The sequence below is a fragment of the Labrus mixtus genome, chromosome 6, assembly GCF_963584025.1.
Source record: "Labrus mixtus chromosome 6, fLabMix1.1, whole genome shotgun sequence".
In the NCBI taxonomy this organism is placed as follows: Eukaryota; Metazoa; Chordata; class Actinopteri; order Labriformes; family Labridae; genus Labrus; species Labrus mixtus.
Window position 1 is genome coordinate 26,860,993 of NC_083617.1, and position 15,033 is coordinate 26,876,025.

At 41.0% G+C, this 15,033-nt stretch overlaps 2 protein-coding genes across 7 annotated transcripts in view; one reads left to right on the forward strand and one right to left on the reverse strand.

Moving 5' to 3' along the window:
- cpeb3 (cytoplasmic polyadenylation element binding protein 3) overlaps positions 1–3,756 on the reverse strand; it is a 53,843-nt gene extending 50,087 nt beyond the window's left edge. The window contains exons 1-2 of one of the 6 annotated variants that reach the window (XM_061040730.1): positions 3,617–3,756; positions 1,057–1,952 (exon numbers count right to left, since the gene is read on the reverse strand). In XM_061040730.1, coding sequence (XP_060896713.1) covers positions 1,057–1,941 — 885 coding nt within the window. In that variant the 5' untranslated portion in view covers positions 1,942–1,952; positions 3,617–3,756. The other 5 variants (XM_061040729.1, XM_061040732.1, XM_061040731.1 and 2 more) reach the window with 5 other exon arrangements.
- Positions 3,757–5,314: 1,558 nt separating this feature from the next.
- The window catches only part of marchf5 (membrane-associated ring finger (C3HC4) 5), a 31,256-nt gene continuing 21,537 nt past the window's right edge, over positions 5,315–15,033 (forward strand). Inside the window, exon 1 of the mRNA XM_061040739.1 lies at positions 5,315–5,740. Within this exon, the coding sequence (XP_060896722.1) occupies positions 5,697–5,740 (44 nt within the window). The 5' untranslated portion in view covers positions 5,315–5,696. The remainder of the gene's footprint in view (positions 5,741–15,033) is intronic.

The following is a 15,033-nucleotide window of genomic DNA, read 5'->3' on the forward strand; positions in this document are numbered from 1 at the left end:
TATTGACTACTGCGCAGAACGTCCTTCACTTTAAACATAGTTTATATTATTTTATAGGACATTTTGTCATTTTCTTAAATAATAATAGTTTTTATAATAACAATAAATATAATCCTCAATGTTCAGTTCTTAGTAAACTTAGAGTAATACTTTCAGGTAATTTTAATGAGCTTACAGACTGATGCATGTTTTCTCCTATTTATAGTGCAGCATGTACTCTCTGCTACCAGCTATTTATCAATCAAAAACAATTTAATGACAGCAATACGTCATGGCCCACGCTGATCGTCAGGGCGGAAAGTAATCAAGTGACACGGATCTTGTTGGACCGAATTCAGAAGGTTACGAGGATCACCTGAATTAGTCATGTGCCCTTTAAACTTCACGGAGTGAGCGAGAGAGCTGGCAGGGGAAACTTAACCGTTTCGTGTAAACTGTGCACAGCGACTATTTCTAGGACAGTCTGTCGGTCTCAGTGCGTAAACACAGTGGTGATCGATGGTTAATACCTGAAGGACTCACTGTCTCCATCGATTTTTTTTTTACCTCCATAACACAACCCTGCAGCATTCAAGTTATAGCCTATACAGCCTGCAAGATTCACTGCAACCTGCAAAACCTGCTCGTCATTTGTCAGATCAAATAGGTTACAGCTTCTGTTTATGTCGCATCAAACTAAAGACATGGCAAAATATGAACATATATCACATCATTGTGAAATAGAATATGAATAATCATAGACAGCTCACTGATGTGCTGAAATTATTTCTAAGAGGCACATTTATCCATTAAATAGTTTTTGAATCGCATAATATCTGAACATATTTTATGAGTCAATTCTGACCTTAGGCTGTCCTAGTTATTGTAACCTATCTCTGTCACTTAAAGTTTCCCCTTTTATTATGATATGGAAAAAAAAGGTGGAAAACAATCAAGTGAGGCTAGATTTCGGAGAGCTTGACCAGAAGAGTGAAAGTGACAACATGTCAACGTTTTTTTTTAAATGACTAAATGGAGCAGCAGAGATAGGCCTGTGCCTGATCTGAGTGTATTTACCTGGAAAGGCAGTATGTTGTTGCTGTTGTCAGTCCTGAAGCCGCTGTCCTCCATCCAGGGTTTGGGGGTTAGAGGACCTGGTCTTGGGAATTTTGGGGGTGCTATAACATTGCTGGAATAGGGTTTTTTCATTGGAGAAATGGGGTTCAGGGCAGACGGCACCCCGACACCGACTCCTACCCCGACCCCAACCCCGACACCCACCGCTCTGCGCGGGTCCCTGCCCGCCTGCAGACCGCTCCATGGGTTGGAGGCTGTGCTCCATGTGGCGTTTTGGTGATTATTCCAAGCGGACGATGGGGCAGAAGATGACGACCCTTTACTGTTATTCATTATGGTTTGATAAGCGTTTCTCTGGGGGAATGGCCCTTGGCTGGGGCTGACAGGGGATCTCCTCTGCTGGGACTGCTGCTGCTGCTGCTGCGGGGCTTGCTGCTGTTGATGCTGCTGAGTCTGCGGGGCCAGGCCGATCTGCGGGGAGAAATTTCCCCCGAAGACCGGGTTGACGTGGTGGGGGAAGTTCTGGAAAAGCATCGTCCCGTTCACAGAGGGTATTCCCTGGAAAAAGCTATCGTCCACGGCGTTCGTGGTTCCTGTGGACCAAGTGCTCCCAAAAGAGGAGGAAGGGGAGGACAGGGGACCGCCGGTCTCTTGGTGGAAGTTCAGCCCGGGCAGGATCGGCGACTCCATCGGCACTTTGTCCTTGCTGCTGCTCAGCGCTGAAGCCGCTGGGTTGCTCCCAGATGACGGGCTCTCCGACTCCGATGAAGACGAAGTGGGCTCCGATGACGGGGTCGGGGTGGAGGGAGGAGGGTCTACTTGCGTTGGATCTTGCTGGTGGTGAGGCTGGGCTTTGTTTTTGTCCATCAGTAAATCATCCTGCATGGTTTGCTGAGCTGCAACGAGGGGAAACAGAGACGAGCAGTTATTATTATTATTATTATTATTATTATAGCTGGTATGCAGGAGATCACTGCTGTAGTATCTGATGAACTGGGACAACTCCGACAGGGAGAGGATGTTAGAGGGACCAGGCAGCTGCAAAGCGAATGCGTGATCACCCATTTAGCCGCACAGAAGAAGAGGAAAACACACTTCCCAAGACTACGACAATGATTCAGAAATCCCACAAATTACAAACGGGGGAGCATATGGCTGTAGATATTCACCAGATTTCGCCACGTCTCGTTTTTTCCTTCCACGCAGGAACTCCGGAGCTGCAATGTGAAACTGATTCAGAGTGTGTTTTGTGCCCAAGGACCTCCCCTATGTTCATTTACATACGTCAGTAAATACAGCTGTCCTTCAGCAAGGTTAAAGACAGATCTACCTTGACACAGGCAGCTCCGAAACACACTACTAGGCTATATTTAAAGAACTGGACCAAAATGTTTATTTCGCCCTTTTTTTTTATTGCTGAAGAAAGTGATGCACTTGAAGCACGAGATCCAAACATTTTCTCTGCATTACAAATAAGTTGTTCATATGTAAGCACGGTTCATGAGAAGAGAATAATATATTGAATAAGATAAAGTTGATGTGCCAAAATGTAGCCTATTATAATTTATTATGACGCAAAGGGGGGCTCAGGTCGAGTGGCGCATTGTCACAGCCCATGAGTTGGCAAAACACGTGAAGAATTATAATACGTAAAAGAAATTAAAGCTCAGGCTGTGACAAGACTAAAACTATACTCTGTGTGTTCGGCTCGAAGTTAGAGATGTCAGAAGCCTATACTGGACCTTCATGCAGAATTCAGCACACTTTAACTTCGTGACAACGCCTTGCAAAAACCCAAATAGACTCACACGCAGATAATTAAGACGTCAGTTTCACATTCAGAAAGCCATAAAGTTGCAACACCATAAAACACATCTGTAAGCAGGTCAATGTAAAATGTAAATAAAACCAATATATGATTATTGCGAGGCCACTCTGAAGCACATGCAGCACCTACCATAATAAATAGCACAGTGTCAAATCATGCAAGGTTTAAATTATGCTAAATTGAATTTTTTTTAAATATAAATAATGCTCCTCTTGACTGCAGGAAAGCTAACATGCAGCATACTAGGCCTGTCAATAACATGACAGGAAAAGAGTATGAAAATATCCCTGAAGACGACACATTCAGGATCATTGCTGCAGCAAGATGCTACTTTGAGCCCTTAAATTGGACTTTGAAGGTATAGACTGCATTGCACTCTCTCACACACACGCACACACACAAACACACTGACAAGCACGCACACACACACAGCACCAGTTAATCCGTATTTTCTCCTCCAGGAGCAGCTCCTCCAAGGTCATCAAAGCAGCTGAACCAGCAGCTCACCTCCCTGGCCCCTCACCTCAGCAAACTCAGCCTAAAGCTGACCCCTCACATGCCTGGTTATCGCGATGATCGAGGCATCCGATACATTTCAATAAACCTTGAAATCCCCCCATAATCCATATGTTTCCCTGCACAAGCGGCCAAACAGCATGCACAAACACACGCACACAAACACAGAGAGAGACAGCGGGGTCGCTCCTCTGCCTCACGTCCAGTCTGAATTACCTTTATCGTTCACCTTTTGGGATTCTGTAAATAAAGATATTTCTGTTTGCCTCGTCTCACTTAGGGTATGACAAACGAGCTACCCTGGTGCCGAGATAGTCAGCAGTTGCCTCAACAGCTGATTGACTGCGGCGCATGGATGATGCCGAGGGAGGTGTAGGGAGTTGTAGTTTCTCGCTATTGCAGTGGCTGGTGGAGCAAATTTGTGTTTCCTCGAGTCCTATGATGGGTCTAATGAGAAAAAATTTATAGAGTAAACACTGAGAATTGTTGCCTGAGGAATGCAAAGATTATTTGCTGAATAGGTTTATTTAGCCTATATTTTATTATTAGTATGCACTTTTTGTATAATCCAATCAAGCTTTATTTATAGAGCTCATTTTAAGAACAGCAGTGTTCACCAAAGTGCTTTCGTCCACAAAAAATAGTGGCTGCAAATAAATTACATATAGGCCTAATAATAACAAATAATAAAAAGAAAATAAACACAAGATCAACACAAAACACTATTATTATTATTCGTGTATTTAACAGGGACACATGCAATACAAATAAGAGACTAAATGAGACTAAACAGTAAAACAACTATTCTAAGAGGAAACATTCAATGCTCACAAACTTGCTTCAGTTTCAGCCACTGTTTTACTTGTATCTTAAAAACCTTGAACTTTTTTGCAATAAACTACTTGAACTCTATAGGCTACATATTTATTGATGTATTTTATAGTCGTAAATGTAAAGTCTATTTTTTAGGAGTGCAAATTTGATATCTAAGAGAAATTGTGATGTATAACTATTAGTCAAATACATTGTTTTGTCTCTTGTGTTCTGAGGTGAAAAACTATTCAGGTCCATAGCTGGCCCTTTGTAGATGATGTGGAAGCAGCAGCAGTCAGAAAAACCCATAGATAATTGACTTTAAATAAAGTGTCTTTGTGAGGAATACTCAAGTTTACACTATTCCCCGACAATTGTTTTGTAGAAAACGTAATGTTGGCTATAAAACACTTTCAGAATCAAGTCATTTTCCAATTAAAAAAAAGACATGACTTTAGATAAAGTCCAAAAGGACTGTGAGCCAAATGATTTGATAATCAATAGTCCTACCTCTTCAAAAAACACATGCTTGTCACAATGTTCTATTGCTTGTCCTGTTGGGTTTAGTCAAATACAAGGCCAAATTACCCAAATTGGCATAATGTTACGGGATTATTCCTGCATAATTCTTATCATTTTAACTTCAATGGGCTATATTTAGGCCTATAGTATACATTTGGCCTATCATACTCCTGCAGTCATATAGGCTACTACTCATGCACACATATTGATAAATCTGTAGGGTACCTGCTGTATTTCTAGTAATTAAAGTATAACAAAACGCTTTAATTTATGTAATTGCTTGCTAAATACATTCTGAATTACTCTACATAGGCTACTTTTTTAATTTTTTTAGATAAGTCGAAGACATTTTGTGAACAGCTGTGAGAGGTTTTCTTCACTCACTTATGCAGATTCATGACGAGTGTATTTATAAAAAGGGTGTTATATCCCTCTGTTACACTAATATGTAGCATATTTCATGCATTTGTCTGATTTATTTTCCGCAAGAGGGAATGAAACATTGTTAAACTACATTTCCCTTTCGGATGAGCTTTGTGGGCGCCGGCCTTGTTTTGATGACGCAATCACGCACATGCGCAGCGTGCCTTTCTGCGTTACCTCAGAGACGGCCAGTCAATGGAGTCAAGCGGTCACACAAACGCGATAATATTAGTGACAAACGAGGCCGTCGCCGCTGTACAGATGCATTTTAGTTGACAAGTATATGTTTTCCGGAGTACAATGACCGCGAAGGAATAGTGTTATGTGGAGAAATTGTCTTGTATGCAGCTGAAGCGCCGTTGTCAACACAAAGGCCTATGTAGGTAGCTAGTTAGCATACAACGTCTGCTAGCTGGCTAGTGATACAACCTCAGCTGCAGCAGATCAACAGGCGTTCAATTTTAATGTTTTATTTGTAACTCGGTTCATCTGCCCTACAAAAAGACATCGTCCGGGAGTTTGTCGCTTCACAAAGATCATGGCGGAGCCGGATGCCGTGGTCATGCAGCAGAATTTAGACAGGTGAGTTCAAGTTTATGTCTAGCATGCTAAATACAGCTACGTAGCTTTACGTGCGTTAAGGACGGCTGGCATTAATGTGGGAATGTGAACTTCGTTTCAACTTTAACGTAAAATGATAGTTTCATACTGACTCCTGACACTAAACTCTGTTGTGATTAACATTACAGCTAGCTGGAGGGTGTGTAGGTACAGGACATGCTGTCATAACATTACCCTCAAACTATGGCAATATCTCTAAATCACTTTGGACTTATTTACTTTATAGGACACATTTGCAACTCGTCACCAGTTGACCCTTAAATAAGCTAAATGTCATAATGTCATCTGCATTTTATTTCCAGAGGCTTGTTAACTGTTTACTCTGAGAGGGGGGTGTATCCTGTGAGATCTCTTTAAAAACAATGCTCAGATGTAACAGTGTAAACTGTACAAACAGCCAGCTTATCATCTCCAAACTATGTCCAGGGCCAGTTTGTGTTCATTCTTTTAGATATGTACAGTACACACACACACTTAGTTTGAATAATCAACATTCTTAATATCTTGATAAAATCACTGCATTGTGTGGCACCAAAGATTTTTAAAAGTCATGTTGAGTGCTGTCTCTGACAATAAAAACTGAGTGTAAAAGAGAAGAAGTGCAAGCGCGTGCTAGAGTTTTGGTTGAAAAGTCATCTTGGGTAATTTATACAAGCATGAGGAGGGACAAGCATACAACAGTTACCAACAGATTTAGGAGCAATGTAAAGCAGAAACATGATCCCAACAGCAACAAAGCACATCTGTGATCGCGGTAAAGGTGCTTTGTTGCCATATTTTTGTGTGAACTCGCATATTTGACTTTGAGTCATTCTGCCAAACTGTCATAGCTGTCCAGTGCCTGTTCACATAAGTTAGCAGATTCCCTTTGAAGTCCTGGGAAAGTGTTGCAGTGGCAAGTTTTCCAGTTGACAAGTCTCACCGTGTCTTCTCACCTTGAAATGTCTGACAACACAAGTTTTACTCTGCAGAATAGGGCAGCCCAATGAGCAGTTTTAATGCTCACATGGAGGGGACATCCATGGTGACAGTTTTAGAATCAGATTGAGATCAAAACACATACACTCTTGTCCTCTGTGCATTTCAGCTGGGATGTCAAGCTTACATTCAGCAGCTCTGCACGTTGCTCTGAGCAGTACCAGGCCCTCAATGCTGTAGCCTGTCATATTTGTGGTCACTCCAAACATAAAATCCAGACTTGCAAAAGCTACCTGCTCGATACAGTAGGACCCTTCAAAACCCTTTCAATGAATTCCTTACTCTCTTAAGGTGCTTTCACACTAACACAAAACTCCTAAAAAAAATCCCAGAAGTTCTCAGGGTGGGCTACATTTGTGCACGCAGAAAGCCAATGACCTTGAGTTTCTCCTGCCAGCACCCGAGTGGGATGGTGATTTTTCTCCCCTGATCAGTGCACAGCCAGAGATTGTGTGAACACAACTGGTACGATCTCTGTGCACTAAATGAAACTACTTCATTATGTTTATTTTTTGCCAGTATGTTCTTCTCCCCTCTTTTGTTGATATTGTGAGGTTTTTTTTGCCCCGATGGTAGCTTGTACTCCGATTCAACAAAAGCCATCAGCTAGTGGAAGCCTTCTCCCTCAACAGGCGTAACTGCGGCATATTGTCAGTCATCTTTTAGTTTTGAATGAGCTCCATAATCTTGATTGCACTGGTGACATCACGACTGCACATGCTAAAACTTCTTCCAAAACAGGTGACAAAGAGCTCCCCTGTTATCCAGGTCAGCGGTTTAACTTGGGGAGAATGAACCGTTTATAATCAAACTTCTTGTTTTATGATACCAGAAGTCAAATTTGAAGTAGATTGCATTGCACCTTTATTTGCTTATACTTCCTCTGAATGCTTTAAAACATCTATCCTACTTGCCGGCCGCCACTCTGCATGGGGTGGTATCATATGTCAGACTGAAAGCTTCAAAAGTTCTCATTTCTGCTGTATGAATCTGTTCTGGTATTTCTAAATATCAGTTATATTACTGTGTCCCATTTTTTTTAAATGTTGATATTGACAATATTTTAAATGAAATTACTCGATACATCTAGCAAAAATTAACATCCGAACAGGCACTTGAGTATTCCTGCTCTTAATCAAATATATTTTTCAAGCACAAACAGATGATCTTTGTCTCATGGGTATTGCAGTTTAAAATGTGATTAGATTGAACTGTTGTCCACCATGTGAGCAAGCTGTTATTTTTTTCCCTCTAATATTGAAACAATAACAACTGACCAAAATTAACAGACCAGGTTCATGTCTACCCACCTTTATTCTATATGTTATAATAAAACTGCAGCCACCTCTTTAAGTTGAACAAGGCACAATGGTCGATCACGAGATATACGGCTACATGTGTAAGAAGGATTTTCCATGTTCTTTGATGCTGCAATTTTAGTACCGCAGTTTCCCTCAAAATAGTCTCTGTTATTGGAAACCTTGTGCATGACTCAAAGTAACTTGTAGACATAAGAGGTTACAGTTTCTGTCAATATTGAACTTTAAACTTTCAACCATTTCCCAAGCACCGGGTACAGTATAGCAGGGAAAAAGGAAGGGCAAGGGAACTCTGTGAAATGTGCTTCAGCAATGTGTTGCAGATGCAATAACCCTGACTGTGTTTGAGGAGCTGATAGTGGAAAGATGTATGTCATGTCCCCTTACTTCCAGACGGTTGTGTACCCAGCCTCTATCACTGACAAACATAAGGCTCCACAGGCTCTTATCTGGGCCTGCCACCTGCAGCCAGCTGCCCCTGCAATGCAGTGTTTCACAGAGAGGTGTGGGGGGTACACATTTCAATTTAACTTGCCCTTTTTATTGGCTAACACAAAACCTCCCTGTTTTATTCTTGTAATCGGCTTTGTTGTACATATCTCTGACCCTGTTGCTTTTTTTATGATTGGCTCTTTGTGTTGCTCAACCTCCTGGTTGAGAGATAACTTAACTCTACCTGAGCCACAGCCATCCGTATGTAATTTGTTTTGCTAAGTGTGGCTAACGTTAGCAGTGTTGGCACAGCCAACCTTAGATCGTTCTTGCAGGTTAATGCTATGACTGTGCTCAATATGTGTACACCTCTTACTGTATATACATTTTCTAGATCAAAATACTGCTGATCCGTTTACTGTGCTTGTATACATCCGGGTAGTAGAGCTAAAAGAGAAGGCCCATTACTGGGGGTTAGAAGCCAGTCTGTGGCTACATCCCTTTTGCACCTATTTATAGTGAGTACCCCTCTGGGATAATAAAGTTTACCTTGACATTGACATCCCTGGCTTGTGAAAGACGCCGCATTTCTGCTTGGACATAATTGCGCATAATTGAGGGCCAACGTATTAAAGGTCCCATATTATACTTTTTCTGTTTTTATATGCTCTTTAGTGTGTTTTCCATGTGTCCTGTGCATGTTTAGGCACATCTATGTGCAAAAAGTCCTGTTAGCTGTAGCATTAGCCGCATGTAACGCTCGGTTCTAGCCCCCCTCGATAAAAATGTGTCAGTCCGACGTCATTGTCAGTGTGAGATCACTCTAAGCCCATTGGCTCGTTGTGGCAAGCCCTGCAGCTCATGTTGCATGCCCGTTAACTTCTGTAGCACGCCCACAATATGCCGTAGCCTGCGGTAGCACAGTGCTAAGGTGCTACTGTTTATGCTACCCTCGGACGGAGCCAGTGGCTGCATTCCCAATATGGTAAAAGAGGCGGGACATTTCCGAGAACCGTGCTGAGCAACTGACCAATAACGACAGAGCGGATCGGCAGACCAATCAGAGCAGACTTGGCCCACGTGGGGCTCTGCAGTGGGGGCTCAGCAGAGTGTAGCTGATGGACTCAGAACGTAGTGGGAGCAAGGAGGAGCAGTACATGAAAACAGACACTTTTTTCGGACTTTAGCTATTGTGAACGTACAAAAGTAGGTACATAGATTAAATATACGAACCCCAGAAAGGGCATAATATGGGCTCTTTAAGATATTGGTAAAGGTTTAACCGACTATAAATTCTGTTGCTGACTAGCGAGGGTGAAAACGTACAATCGTTTAGTCAACTAAACGCTCACGGCTTCCTGGCTTGCTTAAGTTTTTACAAGCTCAGACCAGCAACCCAGTAGAACAAATCAGAACTTAAAACTGCTGGGCTGAACTCTTTGCAGCCCAACTTTAGTGGCTGCTGCAAAAATGTCCTTACTGCAGCCTTTTTCAGTTTGGCGTCGAACTAAACTTCAGCCTACACGAGTCACGTGTTTAATTTAAAGAGGCAGGTTTTGATTCCTTGGTGATGAGAGAACATCTGATCTGAAAAAAATGTGTCTCCTTGCAGGTTGCTGTCAGTGCTTTCATAGAGGGAGTCAGTCACAGAAAGGGGCAGCTCAGCATGTTGTCACAAAATGTGCTTTAGCTGTCTGCAAAAATAGCCGGAGATCTTTAAATCAGAGTTTGTCAGAACAGCCGACAGACTAGAGTGTGGCTTTGCTACCCTCAAAATGACTCATCAATTTTATAGTTATTTAAAGTATTGGTTTATGATTCAAGCTCACGATTGCTCCTTCATTGCTCTATGTACAGTAAAGCAAAAAAAATACCTTCAAAAAAACAGATTGTATTTAATAATTGAGAAACATGTAAACATCAGTCTTAAGAAGTTATAGTTTTATTAATCCTACAATTAGTTGAGCTTAATAACCAAACACTTTTATATTTACTGATGTCAAGTTTAGTTTTTGCACCTATTTAGTATTTATAGTGAGTATTATCGTAATGAGTTATGATATTTTTGTCATCAAGCTGTATTGATATAGTTATATTTTAAATCCAAACAACATCGCTACCAGTCAAAGTATTATTAACTCTGCAGCAAATCATAAACAAAGATGTTTCCTGGACTCCTGTGTATGTGTTAAAGTAGTACAAAGGTCAGGGAGCCTAGTACTGCAGCTGGGGGAAGCACACGTTTGTTATGGAGTGGCCTGAGGCTGTTATGTTGTTGGAGGCTCCTGTGTGAGTTTACTCAATGGACAAACTTATACAACAAGTTGTATAAACAATGTTATCACACATCCCTGCATTCTGTTATCTGATCACTTTCTGTTACTTTTGAAATATCATATATCATAATCACTTTAAGTAATTAACTAAAACATATACACACAGTCACTGCAAGACTGAAATGTATTTGTTGATGCTGTGAAATGAGTGTTGATTTAGATCGGGTAACAGCAGAAGCGGGACTTCTATAATGCTGTTTTTGATTGCACAACATTGTAAGTACATCCTGTTATTTTTCTGTAATCCTGATATGAAAAATACCTGAACATAAGTATCACATCTTCTCATAGTTATGGCAGCTGACCCCTAAAAGTTAACCCTTAATTTAACCAGAAGCTGACAGATACAGTGTACTGATCTTGCACTCTTTATGGTAATATGGTCTTGGGTAATATGCATCTGTCAGGGTGGCAGAGAGACTGGGTGGTTGTAGTTTAACTGACATGGACAAGATTAGAAGCAGTCAGATGTGAAGAACCCCCCCCCCGACCATAACTTTCCTTTAAGATCTTTGTCGTCCAGGATCCGGTGGTTCTTTGCCCCGCCTTTTGAACCTCCAGCTTTCCCACCGTCATGTGACCCCCACTGAGTGAAAGAGGCTTTTGTGGTTGGGGTCTTATGTGATCTTTCAAGACCGGGGGCCTGACTTGTGAGATGATGAGAGAGTGGCTGTGTTGTCTCGCTCATCTTTGTACACAGTGTCAATCGCACTGTTGCTTCCCATCAGACCCCATTCTCCCAACTAACATTTGTACGGCTTTATCAACAGTTCTGGGTTGTAGTTTTTTTAATTGTAAGTATCCAGAAAGTTTTGGCCAAAAGCAAAGCAATTTTTGATTTGATGTAGTGTTTTTCCAGGTCATTACAAATAAGCAAATTTGCACCATGAAATGTAAATCGAGAGATCCAAATAACACCTACACAGGATTTAGCATCAACCCAGCAACACACATTTTCATAACTTTGGTGACTTATTTATTTGACGTTGTATAACAAAAGTTTATCAGGGTTCAAAATCTGCTGACTTCCTGACATACAAAACAAGCGGTTTCAAATGTTGTTTTCTTATCTTGTTTATTTGGTCAGATCTGATAAAATGAATGAGATTTGTTATTTCTGATGGTCAGACTAGAAATGCTCTATATAAGCTTAGTCCATTTACTGAGGTTGTTGTATTGTTTTATCGCCCTAAGACTGGTTTGGATCATTCTGTCTTTAAATTATAACTACAAGTTTGTGTTCCTGCTTTCATTCCTGTAAACTAGAGGCTGTGTTGTACTTATGCAGCACAGAGCCTAATGTTGAACAGGACTGAGGTGACAGCGAGGCAGAGATTAGGGTTTCGGTCGGAGGGTTGTATTTCCCCACAATTGTATCAGGTCCTGTCATTCTGCTGGGCTGGGTTACGTTATACTGTAAGAGAAGGATCTGAGGGAGAGCTGAGTTTTGTTCTTCACTGGGGTGATCCTGCACATGCTTCCTCGTGTTACACCTTCAGGTTCATTCTCTGTACTGTCTAACAAATGGCCACATGATGAATATTTGTTCTTATTTCCTTTCCAGATGTGTGGGTAAAATAATGTGATAGATTTTGAGTGTTGGGTTGAAGCAAGGATGAGATGGGCTGTTGTGTCCCTAGATGTTTAGGATGGTAGACGCCATGTCCCCTAACCTGTCCATGTCATCTGAGCACCTTGACCCTAAGGCATACTCTCTCCTGCTTAGTCATGTTTTATTCAGCACCAGGGAGTATAGTAAAGTTAGTCTCTGCAGGTGAACAGAGACCCAAGCAAAGACCCAAGTTGGTCTCCCTCACTCTTTCATAGATGAGCCCTCTTTATTTGAGTAACAGCACACGACCTCAGTGTGATGATGACAGAAATCCACAGATTTGGCATCCATTATTCTATAGTTGGAGCCACAGGGTTGAAAGATGCATGGTGTATTTTCTGAGTCGACTTCTGAATACATTTTGAAGCCAATGAGGAATTTGTGCTAAATATGACTGTCAGTGTCCAAAATATCATTTTTTGAATCATCAGAAGCAGTTTGAGGGCATTGTTTGCCTTTATTTATAAAATTGTTTCTCTGTCACAGAAAGTTGCAATAGTTAGAACGGTAACCACTCTCTATATTAACAGCCATTCAGGCATAATATTAACAGTCAATCAGGCATAGAGCAGGAAATCATAACCACAAGTCAAGTCTTTAGTCATTCCAAACAAGCACATTTGCACCAGGCAACATATATCATGCCAGCAAAATCATGCAACTCATTGTCTGCATCTATAGCAACTTTTTTTCAACTCTGTTGAGAATTTCAAGTGATGCTATGTCTCTGTACCATCTATTAGTAGAGCCAGCTGAAAACCTGGGAAAGAAGTAATTCAAAGTTGCATAGTCTTGTCTTGCTGACCAAACATGTATTTTATTTTTTATAATCATAATGTAGTTATTTCAACATCTTTTGACTTAGTAAAGCCCAGTTTCCACTAGGGCTGGTTAAAAATATTGATTCATCAATGCATTGCAATTATTATTTTCCCAATTCAATATTGATTCAGGGAAATCCTGAGATTGATTTTTTGTTGTTGTAATGACCTCCCTTCCCACTGGAGGCACGGTGGGTGCTGTGAATTCAGGTCAGGCACAATTGTGCACTTTACATATAGTTTTTTGTCCATGCCATTTCAGTACAGTTATGTTTATTATGACTTAAAGAAACTCTGTGCAAAAAACAGCATAGCTTTTGGTCTGAGCACAGCCCTAGGAACCTCTGTGATATCACATGGCTCCATGTAGTCTCTAGGTTTCAAGACTTTGATTTCCCAATAAACTTGTACATCATGGGAAGAACTTGCAGGATATTTATAGTCACAGAGGCTGTGAATAATTGTGGGAACTGTTGGAGCTCACAATGGTTGTCAGTATACACACCAGAGCTTTTCCATACTTATAGATGTTTTTTAGGGTTATGGGACTTCCTGTACTCTGAAAACAAGTGAACAATTAGATATTAAGTACACACCACTATGGGATGTTTCTAATGTTCCTGGTGCTGATAGAAACATTTCCTACTGCAGAGTGAGTGCAGGTTTCCTCCATTCCAGGCATACCTGCTATTAAAGACAGGAAATAAACTCTTGCTACGTCTTATCAGGTCACATACAGTTGTCAAAGTCCTGTCTGACCTGTGTGCTACCTCTTCGCCTGCTCCAGAAGTTTTAGACTGACTATTTACAGGATTGTAAAAAATGGACAGACTTGTATGAATGCGTCAGAATATGTGAGTTGATGTGGTAGGGGACGGGGTGAAAAATTAATTATTCATGCTGTCTTCTGTATATTATAAAAGTAAATCATCCTAGTCTTAAATTTCCAAATTAATAAACCCACATTTCAAATGGTAAAGATGCACCACAATTTCCACAAAACAGCCTGAGAAGAGAAAAAAGACAAACATCTTTATCACAGTTGTCATGTTCCAAAGGTGAATGAGGGTGGAGGTGTGTGTAGGCTAATCATTGTTTCGTTCATCCTGTGAATGCCACCTGTTCAGTGCCATGTGTAATTATGAAAATGAGAGCGGAAATGTCACAATTCGCAGGATCAGACTGTAAACGGGTAATGGGTCCCTGAACCAGTTGGTCACCTAGCAACAGACAAGTCTAAGGCCAAGATGAATTTGGGTTTGGGAAATGTGGGTTTATATTAAACGGTGTTATTTTTCTGTATTTTATCAAAAGGCCCTAGTGCTCCTTTTAGTCTTCAATCAGTGATTTAATTCGAACCTATGGCAGTTTGAATTGGTGTGTTGAAGCTAAAATAAGATCTGGTCTGCATTGTTAAATTTAGCCTCGTGCACTGAGACATTCAGGTGCTTAACCTCCCACCCAGTCAGATGCTGATGATTCATTATGAAACGATTATATAATGTCACAGTTTGGGATTTCAAATTAGCTCGCAGATGTTGGACAGGTATGAAGCAAAAAGGGGTCTGGGGGCATTGATCACAAATGAGAGCATTTAACTGGGAGTAAGTAGAAGCAGGGTCAACAAAAAATCTGAGGGCTTTCCACTGTAAGGGAAGAGGCACAAGTTTGAGAAGATGGACCCATTACCCCAGCCTAATGATCATTGGTTGAAAAGACCCTTACTCGACTTGTAGTATGTCAGTTAAATGTTTTC